This window comes from Carettochelys insculpta, chromosome 17, assembly GCF_033958435.1.
Source record: "Carettochelys insculpta isolate YL-2023 chromosome 17, ASM3395843v1, whole genome shotgun sequence".
NCBI classification, from domain to species: Eukaryota; Metazoa; Chordata; order Testudines; family Carettochelyidae; genus Carettochelys; species Carettochelys insculpta.
In genome coordinates, this window is record NC_134153.1 from 32,687,024 (window position 1) to 32,705,712 (window position 18,689).

The 18,689-nt window shown below is 52.1% G+C and overlaps 1 protein-coding gene across 1 annotated transcript in view; it reads right to left on the reverse strand.

Annotated features, from left to right (window-relative positions):
* The window catches only part of LOC142022095 (fer-1-like protein 4), a 94,370-nt gene extending 81,309 nt beyond the window's left edge, over window positions 1–13,061 (reverse strand). The window contains exons 1-3 of the mRNA XM_075011592.1: window positions 12,983–13,061; window positions 10,052–10,107; window positions 1,726–1,814 (exon numbers count right to left, since the gene is read on the reverse strand). Coding sequence (XP_074867693.1) covers window positions 1,726–1,814; window positions 10,052–10,107; window positions 12,983–13,061 — 224 coding nt within the window. The remainder of the gene's footprint in view (window positions 1–1,725; window positions 1,815–10,051; window positions 10,108–12,982) is intronic.
* Between the last annotated feature and the right edge of the window lie 5,628 nt (window positions 13,062–18,689).

Below are 18,689 nucleotides of genomic sequence, written 5' to 3' on the forward strand. Positions count from 1 at the left end.
GTAGCCTCATCTAAATTGTATTTGCCTAGTTTTTTTATAAGAATATCATGCGAGACCGTATCAAATGTTTTACTAAAGTCTAGGTATACCACATCTACCACTTCTCCCCTATCCACAAGGCTCGTTATCCTATCAAAGAAAGCTACCAGATTAGTTTGACATGATTTGTTCTTTACAAATCCATGCTGGCTGTTCCACATCACCTTACCACCTTCCAAGTGCTTGCAGATGATTTCTTTAATTACCCACTCCATTATCGTTCCTGGCACCGAAGTTAAGCTGACTGGCCTGTAGTTTCCTGGGTTATTCTTATTCCCCTTTTTATAGATGGGTACTAAATTTGCCCTTTTTCAGTCTTCTGGAATCTCTCCTGTCTCCCATGATTTTCCAAAGTCTCAGATACCTCCTCTATCAGCTCCTTGAGTATTCTAGGATGCATTTCATCAGGCCCTAGTGACTTGCAGACATCTAATTTTCCTAAGTGATTTTTAACTTGTTCTTTTTTTATTTCAGCTTCTAACCCTACCTCTTTCCCACTAGCATTCACTATGTTGGGCATTCCTTCATCAGACTTCTCAGTGAAGACCGAAACAAAGAAGTCATTAAGCATCTCTGCCATTTCCAAGTTCCGTGTTACTGTTCCTCCCTCCTCACTGAGCAATGGCCTTCCTCTTGTTTCTAACGTATTTATAAAAAGCCTTCTTGTTTCCCTTTATGCCTGTAGCTAGTTTGAGCTCATTTTGTACCTTAGCCCTTCTAATCTTGCTTCTGCACATTCTTGTGTTGTTTGCCTATATTCATCCTTTGTAATTTGTCCTTGTCTTCATTTTTTATATGATTCCTTTTTTATTTTGAGACCATGCAAGATCTCGTGGTTAAGCCAAAGCAGTCTTTTGCCATATTTTTTATCTTTCCTACACATACAACTGATCTGCCCCCATCACTACATACCACTCTGCCAGTATTCACATCATCTGCAAACTTCACCAGCATATATATTTTCTTGCTGATCATAATGATATTCAATAGCACTGGGCCAAAAACAAGACCTCTCCAGAAACCATTCCGTTGGCAGACTCCCTATTTACAATTGAATTTGAAGCTCTTTTAGTTAGCCAATTATTAATCAATTCAGTGTGTGATATATTGATTTTGTGCCATGCAACGTTTTTAATCAGAACATCGTGCAATACCAAGTCAAACACCATTAAAGAAGTCGAGACATATTCCATCAGTGGGATGCCTCTCTAACCAAACCTGCTATCACATTAAAAGAAAAATCAAGTTTTTTTGACAAGACCTATGTTCCTTAGAAACAACAAGATGTCCTGTGGTACCTTACAGACTAACAGATATACTGGAGCATAAGCTTTCGCAGGCGAAGACCCACTTCATCAGATGCATTGGAGTGGAAATTCCAGAGGCAGAATTCCCACTCTAATGCAGCTGATGAAGTGGGTCATTGCCCACGAAAGCTTATGCTCCAGTATATCTGTTAGTCTGTAAGGTGCCACAGGACATCTTGTTGTCTTTGCAAATACAGACTAATAGGGCTGCCCCTCTAATACTTATGTTCCTTAGAACATTCACACTCACCGGCAGTATGTTCACAGCCTTTCCATCTTTCTTGAGTGGAGCCCATATCAGGTTTTGCGATTAGAGTCATGTGAACCGGCCTCCAATTACCCCAGTCATCCAGTCTCTCCTTAGCCCCACAGAACCTACCTGTTACTGAAAACTTTACTGCAGTTGTAAACTTTCACTAGCAGCATCTCTTCCATAATGAGCTTCCCATAATGTGGCCAGCGAAAGAGCTGAAAACAAGCAGAGACACAGTGAATTTCCATAGCACTTCACTGATACAGGGGATCCCCACTAATTTTCAATGTATGCCCTTCCCTAGAGCCTAGATGTACTTCCTAACACTTTGCTCTAGGGAGATTCCGCACAAGGGAGAGCAAAGAATCATAGAACACTAGAACTGGAAGAGACCTCCCTGAGTCCAGCCCCCTGCCCTCACAGCTAGACCTAGCACCATCTAGCTCAGTGTTTCCCAAAGTGTGGTATGCGTGCCACCGTGGTACACTAAACGATTTCAAGGCATATATGGCAGAAAATAAATTATTAAAACCAGGAGATAAGCAGAGGGATGGCACTGAGAGGGGTGTGTGCTGATCAGGCCAGAGTCCCAACAGGGGTATGCGAATATTTTAAGTTTGAGACACACTAATCTCGATCATCCCTGACAGATGCCTATCAGCCTGCTTTTAAATATCTGGAAGGATGGAGAACGCACAACCTCTATAGGCAATTTATTAGTGTTAACCACCCTGACAGTTGGGAAGTTTTTCCTGATGTAAAGCTTAAACCTCCCTTGCTGCATAGTAAGAAAGAGGGAGCCATGCTAGTCTATGTACTATCAAAACAAAAAGCAGTCCAGTAGCACTTGAAAGATTAGCAAAATAATTTATTAGGTGAGCTTTCGTGGGACAGACCCACTCCTTCAGACCATAACCATACCAGATCAGACTCAATATTTAAGGCACAGAGAACCAAAAACAGTAAGCAAGGAGGACAAATCAGAAAAAAATGATCAAGGTGAGCAAATCAGAGAGTGGAGGGGTGTGGGGGGAAGGTCAAGAATTAGATTAAGCCAAGTATGCAGACAAGCCCCTATAGTGACTCAGAAAATTCCCATCCCGGTTCAAACCACGTGTTAATGTGCCGAATTTGAATATAAAAGACAGTTCAGCTGCTTCTCTTTGAATAGAGGTGCGAAAATTTTTTTCAGTAACGTGCATACTCTTAAGTCATTCCATTAAAATGTTGACTAACTGGTTTGTGGACCTGGAGTGTTTTGATGTCTGTTTTGTGCCCACTAACCCTTTATCTAAGGGAGTTTGAAGTCTGTCCAATATACAAAGCATCTGGGCATTGTTGGCACATGATGGCATATATGACGTTAGTAGAGGAGCATGAGAAAGTGCCCGTGATTCTGTGAGTAATCTGGTTAGGTCCAGTGATGGTATTTCCGGAGAAGATATGTGGACAAAGCTGGCAGCAGGCTTTGTTGCAAGGAAAGGTTCCAGGACTGGAAATCCTGGGGTATAGACTGTGGCTGTGGGTGAGGATCCTCGTGAGGTTGGGAGGTTGTTGGTAGGAGAGAACAGGCATGTCACCCAGGGCCTTCTGGAGTGTGGAATCCTGATTAAGGATAGGTTGTAGGTCTTTAATAATTCGTTGCAGTGGTTTGAGTTGGGGGCTGTAGGTGACGACCAGGGGTGTTCTGTTCTCGGCTTTTCTGGGCCAGTCTTGGCGTAGCTGGTCTCTGGGTATTCGTCTGGCCCTGTTGATTTGTTTTTTTACTTCTCCTGGTGGGTAATTCAGGTTTATGAATATTTGCTAAAGATCTTGTAGTTTTTGGTCTCTGTCAGTTGGAGCAGAGCAAAGGCGATTGTATCTAAGAGCTTGACTGTAAACAATGGATCTAGTTATGTTTGTAGGATAGAAGCTAGAAGGGTGTAGGTAAGTATAGCGATCAGTAGGTTTTCGGTACAGTGTGGTACTGATCAGGCCATCCTTGATTAGTACTGTAGTGTCCAGGAAATGTATCTCTTGCATGTTGTAATCGAGGCATAAGTTGATGGTGGGGTGTAGATTGTTGAAGTCTCTGTGGAATTCTTCTAGAGTTTCTATACCATGGGTCCAAATCATAAAGATGTCATCAATGTATCTTAAGTAGAGGAGGGGTAATAAGGGATGAGAGCTGAGGAATTGTTGTTCCAGGTCAGCTATAAATATATTTGCATATTGTGGGGCCACGCGGGTGCCCATAGCAGTTCCACGAATCTGGAGGTATAAATTGTCCCCAAATCAGAAATAATTGTGGATGAGAACAAAGTTACACAGGTCAGACACCAGACTGGCTTTGGTGACTTCAGGGATGGTATTCCTGATTGCTCGTAATCCGTCTTTATGTGGAATATTAGCATACAGAGCCTCTACATCCATTGTGGCAAGGATGGCGTTATCAGGAACTTTTCCGATGTTTTGTAATTTCCTCAGGAAGTCGGTGGTATCTCAGAGATAGCTGGGAGTGTTGGTGGCGTAGGGTCTGAGGAGAGAGTCCACGTAACTGGATAGTCTGGTGGTAAGGGTGCCAATACTCGAAATAGCAACGAAGGGTTCTGTGGCACCTTATAGACTAACAGAAAAGTTTTGAGCATGAGCTTTCGTGAGCACAGACTCACTGCATCCGATCAGTGAGTCTGTGCTCACGAAAGCTCATGCTCAAAACTTTTCTGTTAGTCTAAAAGGTGCCACAGGACCCTTCGTTGCTGTTACAGATCCAGACTAACACGGCTACCCCTCCAATACTCAAAATGACAGGGTGTCCGGGGTTTCCAGGTTTGTGGATTTTGAGAAGTAAATAGAATAATCCAGGCTGCGGCTCAGATGGTGTGTCTGAGTGAGTGAGGTCCCGAGTAGCAGCAGGGAGTTCCTTCAGTAGTAGTTGTAATTTCCTTTGGAATTCCAAAATGGGATCAGCAGAGAGAGGTCTCTAAAATGTGGCGTTGGAGAGTTGTCTGGCTGCCTCCTGTTCATAGTCTGACTTACTCATGATGACAACAGCACCCCCTTTGTCAGCTGGTTTGATTATGATGTCTGGGTTATTTTTGAGACTCTGGACAGCATGGCATTCAGCATAGTTCAGATTGTGTCTCATTTGGCATTGTTTGTGTATAATGTCAGTCTGAGCACGGTTGCAGAAGCACTGTACGTAGAAATCCAGACTTTCACTACAACCCTCAGGGGGAGTCCACATAGAGTTCTTCTTCTTCTGTTGTTGGTAGGGGGGATTGAGAGAGTCAGACTGTTGTTCATAGGTGTGCTGGAAAAATTCCTTTAGATGGAGGCGGCGAAAGAAGGCTTCAAGGTCACCACAGAATTGTATTAAGTTTGTGGAGGAAGTAGGGCAGAAGGAAAGACTCCGGGATAAGAGAGACTAGTCTGCTGGGCTGAGTTGGTAGCTGGAAAGGTTAACGATATTGTTAGTTGAGCTGCTGTTATTGTAGTTGAAGTATCCTGAGGAATAAAGTAATGTAGAAAATTTATTCTCTTTTCTTTTTTGTAGAAAGTGGAAGTGTATTTTATAAGTTTCTTGTCTGGCACTGGTAAAGCCTCCTACTGTGGGGTCTTGAGTGGATGTCTGTTTGTTGATGATAATTTCAAGTTTAGATAGTTCATTTTTGATCATCTTTTGTTTATTGTAAAGGATTTTGATCAAGTGGTTCCTCAGTTTCGTAGAGAGCATGTTGCATAGAGGCTCACTGTAGCCAATGTAGTATGTTGATTGTAATGGGTTTTTCACTGTCAGTCCCTTGTGTACAATGTCCATTTTCTTGCATTTGGAGAGAAAGATGATGTCTGTCTGGATGTGGGCGAGTTTTTTCATGTGGTTGGTGGATCTCCATTCCAAATGGCTAAATGTAGTGCCTTGCACATTGAATAGAAACAGAGAGGGAACCATGCTAGTCTATATACTATCAAAACAAAAAGCAGTCAAGTAGCACTTTAAAGACTAGCAAAATCATTTATTAGGTGATGAGCTTTCTCCCTTGCTGCAGTTTAAGCTCATTGCTCCTTGCCCTACACTCAAAGGTCAAGGAGAATAATTTTTCCGTGCTCCGCAAAACACCTTCTTGGGTGCTTGAAAGCTGCTATCAAGCCCCCTCCCAATCTTCTCTTTTCCAAACTAAACAAACCCAGTTCTTTCAGTCTTTCCTCACAGCTCATGTTCTCCAGACCTTCAGTCATTTTAGTTGTTCTTCTCTGGATCCGCTCAAATTTCCCTACATCTTTCTTGAAATATGGTGCCCAGAACTGGACACAATACTCCAGCTGAGGCCTGGTCATCGCAGAGTAGAGTGGAAGAATGACTTCTTGTGTATCACTCACAGCGCACCAGTTAATGCATCTTAGAGTCATGTTTGGGTTTTTTTTGTTTTCGGTTTTGCTTTTTTGGTTTTTTTTTGCAAGGGTGTCACGCTGTTGACTTGTATTTAGCTTGTGAGCCACTCTGACCCCTAGATTCTTTTCTGCAGTACTCCTTCCTAGGGAGTCCCTTCCCATCCTGTACGTGTGTACCCCACTGGCTTCATCTGCCACGGGATCTTTGCGGCAGAGCCTTTCAGTAGCAGGCACCAGAGATGCTCCAGGGATTCAAGAGGTTTGCCTGGGCTAGCCAGGCCCTAGGACAGGGACACTGGTGGGTTCAAACTGGGAGCCAGCCTTCCCCCTTCACCCTTCCACCAGGCATGAGGCCTGGTCAGAGGACAACTAGTGAATGGGTGGCTACAAAGTAGCATTAATGACACCGTAAAAGAAACACTGCAAAATCAGCCCAGTGCCATCCCACAGCGAGCGCAGGGACAGGAGAATGGGCCAAGACACCCCACTGCTCCCAGAAGTGGTCCCAGCCCCCCCGAGAGCTTGCGAGGCAGAGGAGGAGCCCAGCCAAGCAAGGAGACGACATTCCCAAGGTTGCTGGCTGCATGGTTGTGCTGCAGCTCTAGTTGGAGGATGCAGGGAAGCAAAGTGGGACTCGGTTCAGGGGTGCTGAGGGTTCCATAGAACTTTCCTGCCCACGCTTTGTTCAGGCACTTGAATTAAAGAGGGAATAACCAGCCAGCTTCAGCTCCAAGTGCTTCAGATACTAGGCCTAAAGCTCCTTCTCTCCACGGCTTAGCTGAGCTCAGTGTCTCTGCCCACATGCCTGCCAGCTCTTGGGCAGCCCCGGCCAGTGTCAGTCAGGGAAAGGGCACAGAAACCTCACTCCCCAAAGTGAGAACCTCACATGTGGCTGACAGACCTTTGCATACCAGAGCCAGTTGTGCCCGTGTCCCCACCCTCCCCTTGCTGCTCACCCTCCCCCAGAACCTGCCTCCTCCCAGCAGTGACACTTGTGGGACTCCATCGGGCCAGGGCTTTCTGGCCACTCCCTGCTGCTGTTTTGACCTCTTGACAAGCACTGGAGCAGCATGAGGAGCATAACCCTGAACCCAGATTGGAGTGGCGGGACTGCCAGCTGTCACCAGACCTCTCCCACTCGATGCCACAGCAGAGAGCTGTGCTGGGCAGGAGAGGGCAGCCCACATGCAAACAGGGCACAGCAGGCTGCTGCCTGGACCAGCGCGGTCTGCTCCATGCCCTGTGTCCTGTTGTGGCTCTCCAGCAAGGCACAGCTGGACTCACAGACCAAGCAGGAGGCTGGTCTGCGCCGCTCCCCACATCTGACATACATATTTGGGACTGTCTTGCCAGGGAGTCTCAGCCTCCCACAGAGTCGCTCTCACACAAGCAGGCTGATGCATGCACCCAGTGAGGCTGCTGGAGAACAGACAGCAAAAGCTAGCTGGGCCCATCCCTGCTGCAGGTGTGGGCCAGAGCCAGCACCCTGCTTCTGGGTGCCCCTAGCAGCAGAGTGTGGGTGAGGCAAGGGTGAAGCGCCAGCAGCCAGGTGGGCAGGGCCTGTGCCATCTCTGCGATCCCAGCTCTCAGGGCACTGGCAGGCACATGTGAAACAGACCCCAGGAGGCAGAACTGAACCCTAAGGGTCCAGGCACCAGGGGCAGCTGTGCAGCCTGCAACATGCCCGGGCCTGCCTCATGCTCTCATTGTGTGACCAAGAGCCTCTCTGCCCTCCGCCTCCCTCCCCACCGCCACCCCTGCTCCCTCTGTCCCCTCCCACATCACCTCTTGCTTCCCCAGGACCCTCCACACCCCCCAGTTAACTAGGCCTGCAGCCAGAGCCCAAGGAGCTGAAGCAGCCGACAGAGGCAGCTGCAGGTACGTAAGGGCCAGGCAGGCAAACCCCACAAGGCCTAGATCCCCATATCACCATTAGAGGCCACACTAAGAACCTGCAGGGAGGAGGAGGTGGTTCTTCACTCTCAGCCCACAAAAGCCCAGCAACAGCCACAGCCTTCTGGCCGCAGGGAGACACCAGTCCCCTTGTCTCAGCTTGTGACTCACACTGCTCATGGGGCACCAGCCTCTCAGTCCGGGGATCCAGCCTGCCAGAGGTGGGCCCCTGAACTCAACTTCCCTGCTGCACGCTGGGGTGGATAAGACAGCCAGCCCGTGGCAGGGTGTAGCACTAGCTCATCACTGGGCTGCCACGCAAACATCCTATCCTGCATCCCAAGGCTTGTCACAAAGGGCTTCAGAATCACTGCTGCGCAGCCCACAGAAGAGCTCTGGCTCATCAGTAGGAGTTGTCTGATTGATCCTGTAGTAACGCCCCTCCCCGATACCCTGGCAGCCACCCTGTATGCCTCCAATCAGCCACAGCAAGGACTCAACCCTCAGGCTCCCACATCCCAGGGGAGTGGCCTGCCTCCTCCCCCACGTGCCAGCTGTTTTTTGTGCAAGCCCAATTTAGGGTCCATGCTCTGAGTTCACCCACCAGCTCAGCCCCACAGGCAGATGTGTCCTGGAATCCCTCATGGGCTCCCTCCTGAGCTGGAACACAAGTTAACCATGGGGCAGTGCATGTGGGATCTGGCTGCACAGGGACACAATGAGTGGTTCCAGGTCCAATGGAGGCTGGGGGAGATGGGGTCTGTGCGTCCCACCCCTGGGGTGGAGCCGCCATCTTTATTTATGACAAATAACATTTGCAGAATTTTGAAATATCATGCAAAGCTTTGGGGAGGGGCACAGAATCCCCTGAGAGAATTTACTTCGGCTGTGGCCACACTTGCCCAAAATTTTGAAAGGGCCATGCTAATGGCCAAATCAAAGAATACAAATGAGGTGCTGAAATGAATATTCAGTGCCTCATTAGCATGCTGCCAGCCGCAGCACTTCAAAAGTGCCAGGTTTCACTCACACACAGCTCATCTACACAGGGGTCCTTTTCAAAAGGACTCTGCAAACGTCAAAATCCCCTTATTCCTATCAGCTGATAGGGCCCCCATGAAGACCAGCCACACGCAAGCCAAACGCAGCACTTTCAAAGTGCTGCAGCTGGCACCATGCTAGTGAGGCACTGAATATTAATTTCAGCACCTTATTAGTATTCTTTGATTTGGCCATAGACTCACAGAATCCCAGGACTGGAAGGGACTTCAGGAGGTCACCTAGTTCAGCCCCCTGCTTCAAGCAGGATCAACCCCCACTAAATCATCCCAGCCAGGACCTTGTCCAGCCAGGACTTAAAAACCTCGAGGGATGAAGAATCCACCACCTCTCTAGGCAACACATTCCAATGCCTCACCACCTGCCTGGTGAAGTAGTTTTTCCTAACATCTAACCTACACCTCTCCCTCTGCAACTTCAGACCATTACTCCTTGTTCTGTCATCTGACACCACTGAGAACAGTTTCTCACCCTCCTCATTAGAGCTCCCCTTCAGGAAGTTGAAGGCTGCTATCAAATCACCCCTAAGTCTTCTCTTCTGCAAACAAAACAAGCCCATTTCAGCGCCTGAAGAGTATCCTCTGATTTGGCCATTAGCATGGCCCTTTTGAAATTTTGGCCAAGTGTGGCCACAGCCTTCCCAGCTTAGACTCATGCATACTGCTGCTACGCTCTTGCCATCAGCAGCTGTGCTGCATGACTGGGCTGTCTGGATTTACCGCCTCTAAGTCACTTGGGCTCTTTGCTCTGTAAACACCAGTCCTCTGGACCAGCCTCTAGGCGGCTGCAGAGATAGATGCTGCACTTCTTTGCCAAGCCCGTAACATCGTTTGCAGTCTGGTCAGTGTCCTGCGCAAAAAGCCACCCCACAGTAACTGACAGCCCAGCTGTGCAGCCCACCCAGCACTGCTCCAGGACTCCAGGCCCCATGATTGCAGTGGGGAGCTGAAGGCCTGCCTGGAACTGAGCTCTTCTCAGACATGTGCTTCAGGACAGAGCCAGGCTCCTTCGGCTCCAGCTCATCTGGTCACCCAAGAGCAACCCCAGGGCTTCAGCAGAGCAGTGAAGAGATGGCACAGCCCAGCTCAGCCCCAGCCCCGCAGGTTCTTTCTGCTGAGGGCTGCCTTACCTCATCAAAGACGGCTTCCTGGCCACAGCGGACCTTCTTTGTCTTCTGCGTGAACCCTGCAGAAACAAGGCCATAGCATTCTAAAGCAGTGCTTGGACGCGGGCTTTCCCCCTCCTGGTTCTGGGCATTGGCAGCCAGGGAACACGAAATCTGCTAGGCAGGAGGCCAGAGCACCCAGCTGCGCCAAATTCTTTACAGGTCCAAGCCTGGACGTTTGGCTGCTCAGTCCTTTGTGGGAGGTTCTCAGCACACCTGAGGACTGGAGCTTAGTTCATTTCAGCTTGCCCAGGCAGCAGTGCATGGGGCCTGCAGCAGCTCCCAGGAAGGGAAGGCCTGACAGACTTGTGCTGGGTGTTTCCCTATTGTCTCTTCCTTTCAGCATTTAGCTGCTCCTGATGCGCCCCCCACAGTGCATATGCAGTGAGCTCCCCCAAGGGGCCACTCTGCAGGGAAGCCCCTCGACAAGACACTGGCCTCCCTGGAGCAACAGGCGTCAGTGATTAAAACAAACAGTTCCAAACTGCTCTGGGTTGCTGTTCAGGGCTAGCCTTGTGCCCAGCCTGCACTGCCCAGCCCACAGAAGTGCCCACAGAGAGGCGGAGGGCTGGGCTGGGCATCAGCCAGGCACTACAGAGACCAGGCCATGAGCAGAGCTCTGCTAACACACGCCCTCCCGAGGCCCAGGCTCTGGGAAATACACCAGGAGGGTTTAAGCCCCAGGCCAAGGACTTATCAACGTCAGTTACTGCCACCTGCCTCCGCCCTTATTATGCTCCTGTCCTGCCCTCCCTAGGACCTCCCACCCGCTGTGCAGGCCCCACGGCTGGAACCTGGCAGAAGCCCAGCAGCCTCAGCTGGAGTCATGGGGCTCACACCTGGGCCCTGCCTTTCAGCTGCCCTCCCGCCCCAGGTTGTGCCACCAGTCCAAGCCTGGCCTCCCATGGTCTCAACTGCACAGTGGCCAGGAGATGAGCCCTGCTGGAGACGGGCGGCGGGGGGAGGCTGTGAGCAGGCAAGGGTGCAGCTGCTCTTGGGCAGAGGCCTAGCCTGGGAAGCCACAGGGACTGTGCAGGGGATGGGGTGATGGCACCTCTCTCAGGGCCTGGCAAACCCACTTTGGCGGGCTGTACAGCACTTGAGCCGGGGTCAGAAAAATGGCTCAATCTACAGCCACACTCACCCCCTACCCAGCAGGGCCAGACCTGGCACTGGGCCCAGGTGCTGGCATGGAAGGGAAAAGCAGCAAGACCCCTGCCCAGAGCCCCAGCCATGAGGCCCCGGCCCTGCACCGAGCCCTGGGCTGCTGGCGCTCATTGGCAAAGGGGAGTGAGCCCAAGGGCAATGGGGAGACGGGGCAGCTAAGCCAGAGGAGAGCCTGGCAGCACCCAAGGGCTAGCGGGGACCCCTGCAGTGCAGTGTTGGGGAGCAAGGGGCTGGAGAGAAAAACTAGCCTGGTCCCTTCATAGTCCCCTGCATATGGGCCACTAGTAATGTAAAACCCCAGTTCGTTGTCAAACACACTGATTAACCCGTTAACCAATTAAAGCGGGGGGCGGGGGAGTTGGGAGGCTGCTCCAGACCAGCTGCAGGCAGGTGGGCACTCCAGTGCATATGGAATAGCCCCGGTCTCTGGTGTCCCATGAGCAGGGGGCACGCCAGCCTGATCTGCCCCCCAACACTGCAGCCGGGCACTGCTGGGAGGTGGGTGGTGCCACTGCCAGCTCCAACCCCTCTGGTTGTCCGTAACCAGTCAGCCTCATCTCTTTAGGTCAGCAGTTCCCACAGTGTGGTACGTGTAACACCAGTAGTACGCAAAAGGATTTCAAGGGCTATATGGAAGAAAATAAATGACTAAAAATCGGGAGATAAGCACTGGGACAGCACTGGGCAAGGGGCTACGCTGATAAGGCCAGAGTGCTGAGAGGGGTACACAAATGTGTTAAGTTTGGGAAACACTGCTTCAGATTAACCGTCATCATCTCTAGAGGTTCCAACCCCACTGAGCACACGCTCCTGCTTCTCCCATGAACTGACATCCCCCTGTGCACCCATACCCAGACCCTCCCCCTGGGCTACCTCCCCCCACTAGCTATCACCCCACCCTGCACACTGGCACCCAGCCCTGCCCCTCCCACCTATCAACCCCACTGCCCATTGGTACCCAGCCCCACCCCGGGCTATCTCCTGTGCACACCGGCACCCAGCCGCCCCCCATGCACACCTACCAATCCCACTGCACACTGATACGCAGCCACTCCCCCAGGCTACCCACCCCATGTACACCAGCACCCAACTGCCCCCCTGGGCTACCACGTGCTCCCCAGTCTACCACCCCCACACCTACCAACCCTACTGCACACTGGTACCCAACATATCCCCACCCCCAGGCTACCACCCCCCCCGCCACCCCCCACCCCAGTACCCCTCCTCCCCCGGCTACTCCCCCCGCCCCAGTACCCCGCCCCCCCGCTACCACCCCCCGCCCCAGTACCCCTCCCCCCCGGCTACTCCCCCCGCCCCAGTACCCCTTCCCCCCCATCCCAGTACCCCGCCCCCCCGCTACCACCCCCCGCCCCAGTATCCCTCCCCCCCCGGCTACTCCCCCCCCCGCCCCAGTACCCCTCCCCCCCGGCTACTCCCCCCGCCCCAGTACCCCTTCCCCCCCGCCCCAGTACCCCTCCCCCCCGGCTACTCCCCCCCCGCCCCAGTACCCCTCCCCCCCGGCTACTCCCCCCCCGCCCCAGTACCCCTCCGCCCCGCTACCACCCCCCGCCCCAGTACCCCTCCTCCCCCGGCTACTCCCCCCGCCCCAGTACCCCGCCCCCCCGCTACCACCCCCCGCCCCAGTACCCCTCCCCCCCCGGCTACTCCCCCCGCCCCAGTACCCCTCCCCCCCCGCCCCAGTACCCCGCCCCTCCGGCCACGCCGCACCTCGGAAGCTGAGCTGCACCTGCCGCTCCCCGGCCCCCGGCAGCTCGGTGACCCGCTTCACGCTGACACTCAGCGCCATGCTGCTCCCGCTGCCTGGCCCCGCTGCTCCCGCTGCTCCCGCCGCCTGGCCCCGCTGCTCCCGCTGCTCCCGCCGCCCGGCCGTGGCTGACGCAGAGCAGGGACGCGCCCAGCAGGTTGGGCAGCAGCTCCGCGCCCGGAAAGTACACACGGCCCGGCCCCGCCTGGCACCCCCGCCCCTGCAGTGCACACACACCGCGGGAGCGAGGGGGTAGGGATGAACACTGTCACACTCACCCTGGGCACTCCTCTCCCCCTGCACGCGAATACACACACTCACCCTGCACACACACCCCATCAGACTCACCCCTGGCGCCCCCACCCCTGCACACACACACACACACTTCAGCAACCCCCTCACCATTGCACAACACACACACGCTGCCTTGCGCATACACACCCCAGCACACACACAGAGTCAGCCCTGAGCACCCCCCTCACCCAGCACTCTCCATTCACCCTAACACACCCACACACTTTTTTGGCTCCACCACACATCCTGGACCCCAACGCCTGCACCCCCAAAATGCCAGTACTCAATGTGCATTCCCACTGACACTCAGAGCACATAGCTCCCCTGGGGCCCTGACACTCCCCACACTGCAGCCCCTTGGCCTTTCGAGCCCCCAGCCTCTCACGTATACCTGGCACTCAGCCCGTACACCACTGCATTTCCCCAAACATTGTCTGCAGCTCAATGCACCCCCCACCTCCCTCAGCGAGCCCTTAGCACACATCCCAACAAATATCCCCAAACACCCCATGCCCCCCAAAACTCCCAGCACCCTTAGGACAATGCTGCACTCCTCAAGCACCTCTCCAGACCCTGCATCCCCCTGCACCACTAGGGCTCTCTTAGGGCTTGTCTGCACCTATGCCAGCATAGCTGTGCCCCCTAATGATGCTGCTGCCTACGCCAATGAGAGAGCTTTCCCAGCCAGACTGAGTACCCTACCTTGTGACAGGCAGCAGGTATTTCAGCAGGGGAAGCCCTCTGTCCCCCATTAACTCAGAATGTCTGTACTGGAGGTGAGGCAGGTATAACTACATCACTCAGGTGTAACACCACAGCTATACTCACACAGACTCACAGGTGCTTAGGGTTGGAAGAGACCTTAGGAGCCCATCTAGTCCAACCCCACCGTTCAAAGCAGGACCAACCCCAACTAAGTCATTCTAGCCAGGGCTTTGTCAGCTCTGCCCTTGCTAGGGATGGAGATTCCCCCACCTCCCTAGGTAACACATCCCAGAGCTTCTCCAGCCGCCTAGTGAACTAGTTTTTCTTAGTATCCAGCCTAGACCTCCCCTTCCACAACGTAAGACCATTGCTTCTCATTCTGTCACCTGTCACCCTGGGGAACAACCCAGCTCCATCATCTGATGGCTGCTATCAACACCCCCCCCCCAACTTGTCTCTTCTGCAGCCTAAATAAGCCCAATTCCCTCAGCCTCTCCTCATAGGTTGTGCTCATTTTTGTCACCAGCCACTGGACTTTCTCCAGTTTATCCACATCCTCTCTGCAGTGGGGGACCCAGAACTGGAGCCAGTACTCCAGATGAGGCCTCACCAGTGCCAGATAAAGGGAAATAATCACTTCCTTTGATATGCTGACAGTGTTCCTACTAATGCAGCCAATATGCCATTAGCCTTATTGGCAACAAGGACACACACTGTGACTCACATCCAGCTTCTCATCCACTGTGGTCCCTAACAGTGCTCCTGTAAGTTGGGCACTTGTGTGGATGCTCAGGACAGATTCCAAAGCCACTCACCTGATTAGCAGAGCGCCCACAGCTAAATTTGTGCGCCTCCTTTGGTGCACACACCTTGGTGCACATAACAGAATGTATTCCATGCCTGGATGGACAATAGCCACACATGGGTGAGAAAGGTTAGAGGAAATATTGGTTTCCAGGTCTTTTTCTGAAGAACTGCCACTTAGCCAGTCCGTCCCAGGCCTGTAGCAGTGCTTGGGATTCTTCCATCCTAAGGGCAGGACTCTGCACTTGTCCTTATTGGACATCATCAGATTCCTGTTGGCCAACTCTCCAAGGTGTCTAGCTAGCTCTGGACCCTATCCCTACCTCCCCTGCCCCCAGATATCTACCATTCCCCCTCAGCTTAGTGTCAGCCACAAAATTGCTGTGGGTGCAATCCTTCCCATCAGCCAGGTCACTAGTGAAGATGCTGACCAAATCGTTTCCAGGACCAACCCCTGGGGCACTCTTTTTGATATCAGCTGCCAGCCATTGATCACTGCACATTGAGCCTGACCATCTAGCCAGCGTTCTGTTCACCTTGTCATCCGCTTGTCCAGGCCATACTCCTTTAACACTTGCTGGGAAGGCTACTGTGGGAGATGGTATCAAAAGCTTTGCTAATGTCAAGATACACCATGTCCACTGCCTTTCCCATGTCCACAGAGCCAGTTAGCTTATCACAGAAGAAAATCCTGTTGGCCAGGCATGACTTGCCCTTGGTGAAGTGTCTTGTGAGATTTTTTTGAGTTTAAGCTCACCAGAGGTTTGTTGGTTAAGCCAAGCAAGTCTCCTACCATATTTGCTATGCTTTCTGCACATTGGGATGATTTGTTCCTCCTTAAATCTGTAATGAGAACCATGCCTTACATGCACAAATTCCAAGGCCAGAAGGGACCAATGTGATCACCTAGTAGGCCTTACTTATAACACTGGCCAGCAAACACCCCTAAGGTAACTCCTAGGGCAGAGCTTGCAAACAAACATTTTCAATGACAGCAACTCCACTACGACGCTTGAGACTGTTTGCGTGGGCCATGACGCACTGCTAATAGTGTACACCTTATTTCTAGGCTGACTTCAGTGTCTAGAGGCAGTTTCAGCTACTGGATCTTGTTATGCCTTTGTCTACTATATCCACAAGCCCATTGTTAAATATTTGTTCCCAGGCTGGTACTTGGCCACTGTCACCCCTTCATCTGCTCTTTGAACTATTACAAGGCAGGTTTGAAACCCCTTAATCCTTCTCCAGGCTCTGCTCTGACCCATCTCCACCTTATCAACAGGTATCAGAGGGGTAGCTGTGTTAGTCTGGATCTGTAACAGCAACAAAGGGTCCTGTGGCACCTTATAGACGAACAGAAAAGTTGTGAGCATGAGCTTTCGTGAGCACAGACTCACTTCATCAGATGCTGGTCTTGGAAATCTGCAGGGCCAGGTATAAATAAGCTAGAGCAAGGGTGGGGATAATAAGGTTAGCTCAGTCAGCAAGGGTGAGGCTTACTGCCAGCAGTTGATCTGGAGGTGTGAACACCAAGGGAGGGGAAGCTGCTTCTGTATTTAGCCAGCCATTCGCAGTCTTTGTTTAAGCCAGAGCTGAGGGTGTCGAATTTCCAGATGAATTGTAGCTCAGAAATTTCTCTTTGGAGTCTGGTCCTGAAATTTCTTTGCTGTAGGATAGCTACTTTTAAGTCTGCTACTGTGTGGCCTGGGAGATTGAAGTGCTCTCCTACCGTAGTAGCTATCCTACAGCAAAGAAATTTCAGGACCAGACTCCAAAGAGAAATTTCTGAGCTACAATTCATCTGGAAATTCGACACGCTCAGCTCTGGCTTAAACAAAGACTGTGAATGGCTGGCTAAATACAGAAGCAGCTTCCCCTCCCTTGGTGTTCACACCTCCAGATCAACTGCTGGCAGTAAGCCTCACCCTTGCTGACTGAGCTAACCTTGTTATCCCCACCCTTGCTCTGGCTTATTTATACCTGGCCCTGCAGATTTCCAAGACCAGCATCTGATGAAGTGAGTCTGTGCTCACGAAAGCTCATGCTCACAACTTTTCTGTTCGTCTATAAGGTGCCACAGGACCCTTCGTTGCTGTTTATCAACAGGGTACCTGAAGTGCAGGCACCAGAACTGGACCAGCAGCAATCACACCACACCCCAGATCTTTTCCAGTCACTACTTCACAAGCTAGCACTTTGCCTTCTGTGCTGGGCATACAAACCCTGCACCAGCACGAAGGGGTTAAAGGCCAGGCCTAGGCCCAGCTAGTCCCACATCTCCAACTATACAGAGTACAGCCCAGCAGTTGGAAAGGGAGCAAGCCCAGCTGAGAAGGTGGGTGGAATGGGCCTCCCACGCAGGCTCCTGCCCCAAAAGGCTACAGCGGCTTTTCTGTAGGACCAGGACTCTCTGCTGAGCCCATGGAGGGTTACTGGACTGGGTTCCTCATCTAGGACTAGCTATGAAGGGATCGGTGGTAGGAGGTGCCTACTGGCTCTCTTAGCACCCTCAGCTGGAGCTCAGTAGAGTGGGTGTGCCTGGGCTCCCCAACCACTACCTGCAGGACTACATAGCTGATAACCACTAGGTCCCCCAGCCCACCCAGTGCAGGCTGACATTTGTTGTTCCGAGATGTATTTATTTACATTTAGCCCTATGAAAACACACATTGTTTACTTGTTCCCAGTAACTGTGAAAGCCAGAGTGGTCTGAATCAGAGACACACTGAGCCCAAAGCAAGCGGGCTGCAAGTAACCCAGTTTTCTGCCCACTGCCAGTTACACGTGTTTCTGAATGGGGCTTAGCGCCACTCAGCCCCTGTTCCCCTGGGGTGCCCAGTCCCTTTTTGGAATTGGAAGATGTTTGTCCAAGAAAAAGCACTTCAGAGCAAAGCAAGTTCTTCTGCTGAGTGTTTGTGTCTGAATGACTTTGGGGAGTGCAGCCGGAGGTGACACGAGGGTTTGATTGCCCCCAGTCTGACATACCCAGACACTGGGCCTGACACAGAAATGAGCCTTGTCACCAGCCCAATGTAGGTGCAGGCCCCCCCCGCTCCCAGCTTACCAGTCATGCCCCCCAGTGTGTGTGTGCGTGTGCACACACTCTCTCTCTCTCCACCCCCCACCCAGTGTTTGGCCTTGGGATAACAACGAAGGAATGTCAGCAGCAGAGTCTGTCAGAAAACCCTGCCAGCCCGATAGACCAGTAACCAGCCCTGCTCAGCACACCTGGCACTGCCCATTCCATAGGAGTGACTCATCCTGCAGGTGACCACAGGGCTGGGGCTTAGTTCCTTTTATTCTTTACTGCACACACATTTCCTGGGTTGCCACAAAAGCAATGGCAAGGGCTGTGCGTGTCACCTGAGGAAAGGCGAATAATGACATTGGCACGTAGCAGAGCAGCGAAGGGCTGGGCTCCACCCAAACCAGCACCAGTTACCAGCCCCTGACTGAGCCAGCGGGTGCCAGGCTGTGTGGGAGGGCACACACATGCTAACACCAGCTTGGAACATAGCACAGCCCTTATGCACACCTGGGAGAGAGAGTTGAGCGCCTCGTCTTGGGTGCTGGGCTCTGCACTGAGTCCATAGTGCTGCGAGAGCTGCTCCAGCCCCTGACAACCTGCCTGCCACTAACACAGGGGCAGCACTCCTTCCTGGGCAGCGAAACCAATTGTTCCTCCCTCAGCAGAGGACTTGGTATTTGTCCTTATTGCACACCTTCCGTTTACCTCAGACCCTTTCTCCAATTTCTCCAGATCATTTTGAATTCTGCCCTATGCTCCACAAACTTGCAACCCCTCCCAGCTTGGAGACAGTTGCAAAGCTGATAAGCGCACTTTCTAGGCCACTGTCTAAATCACTG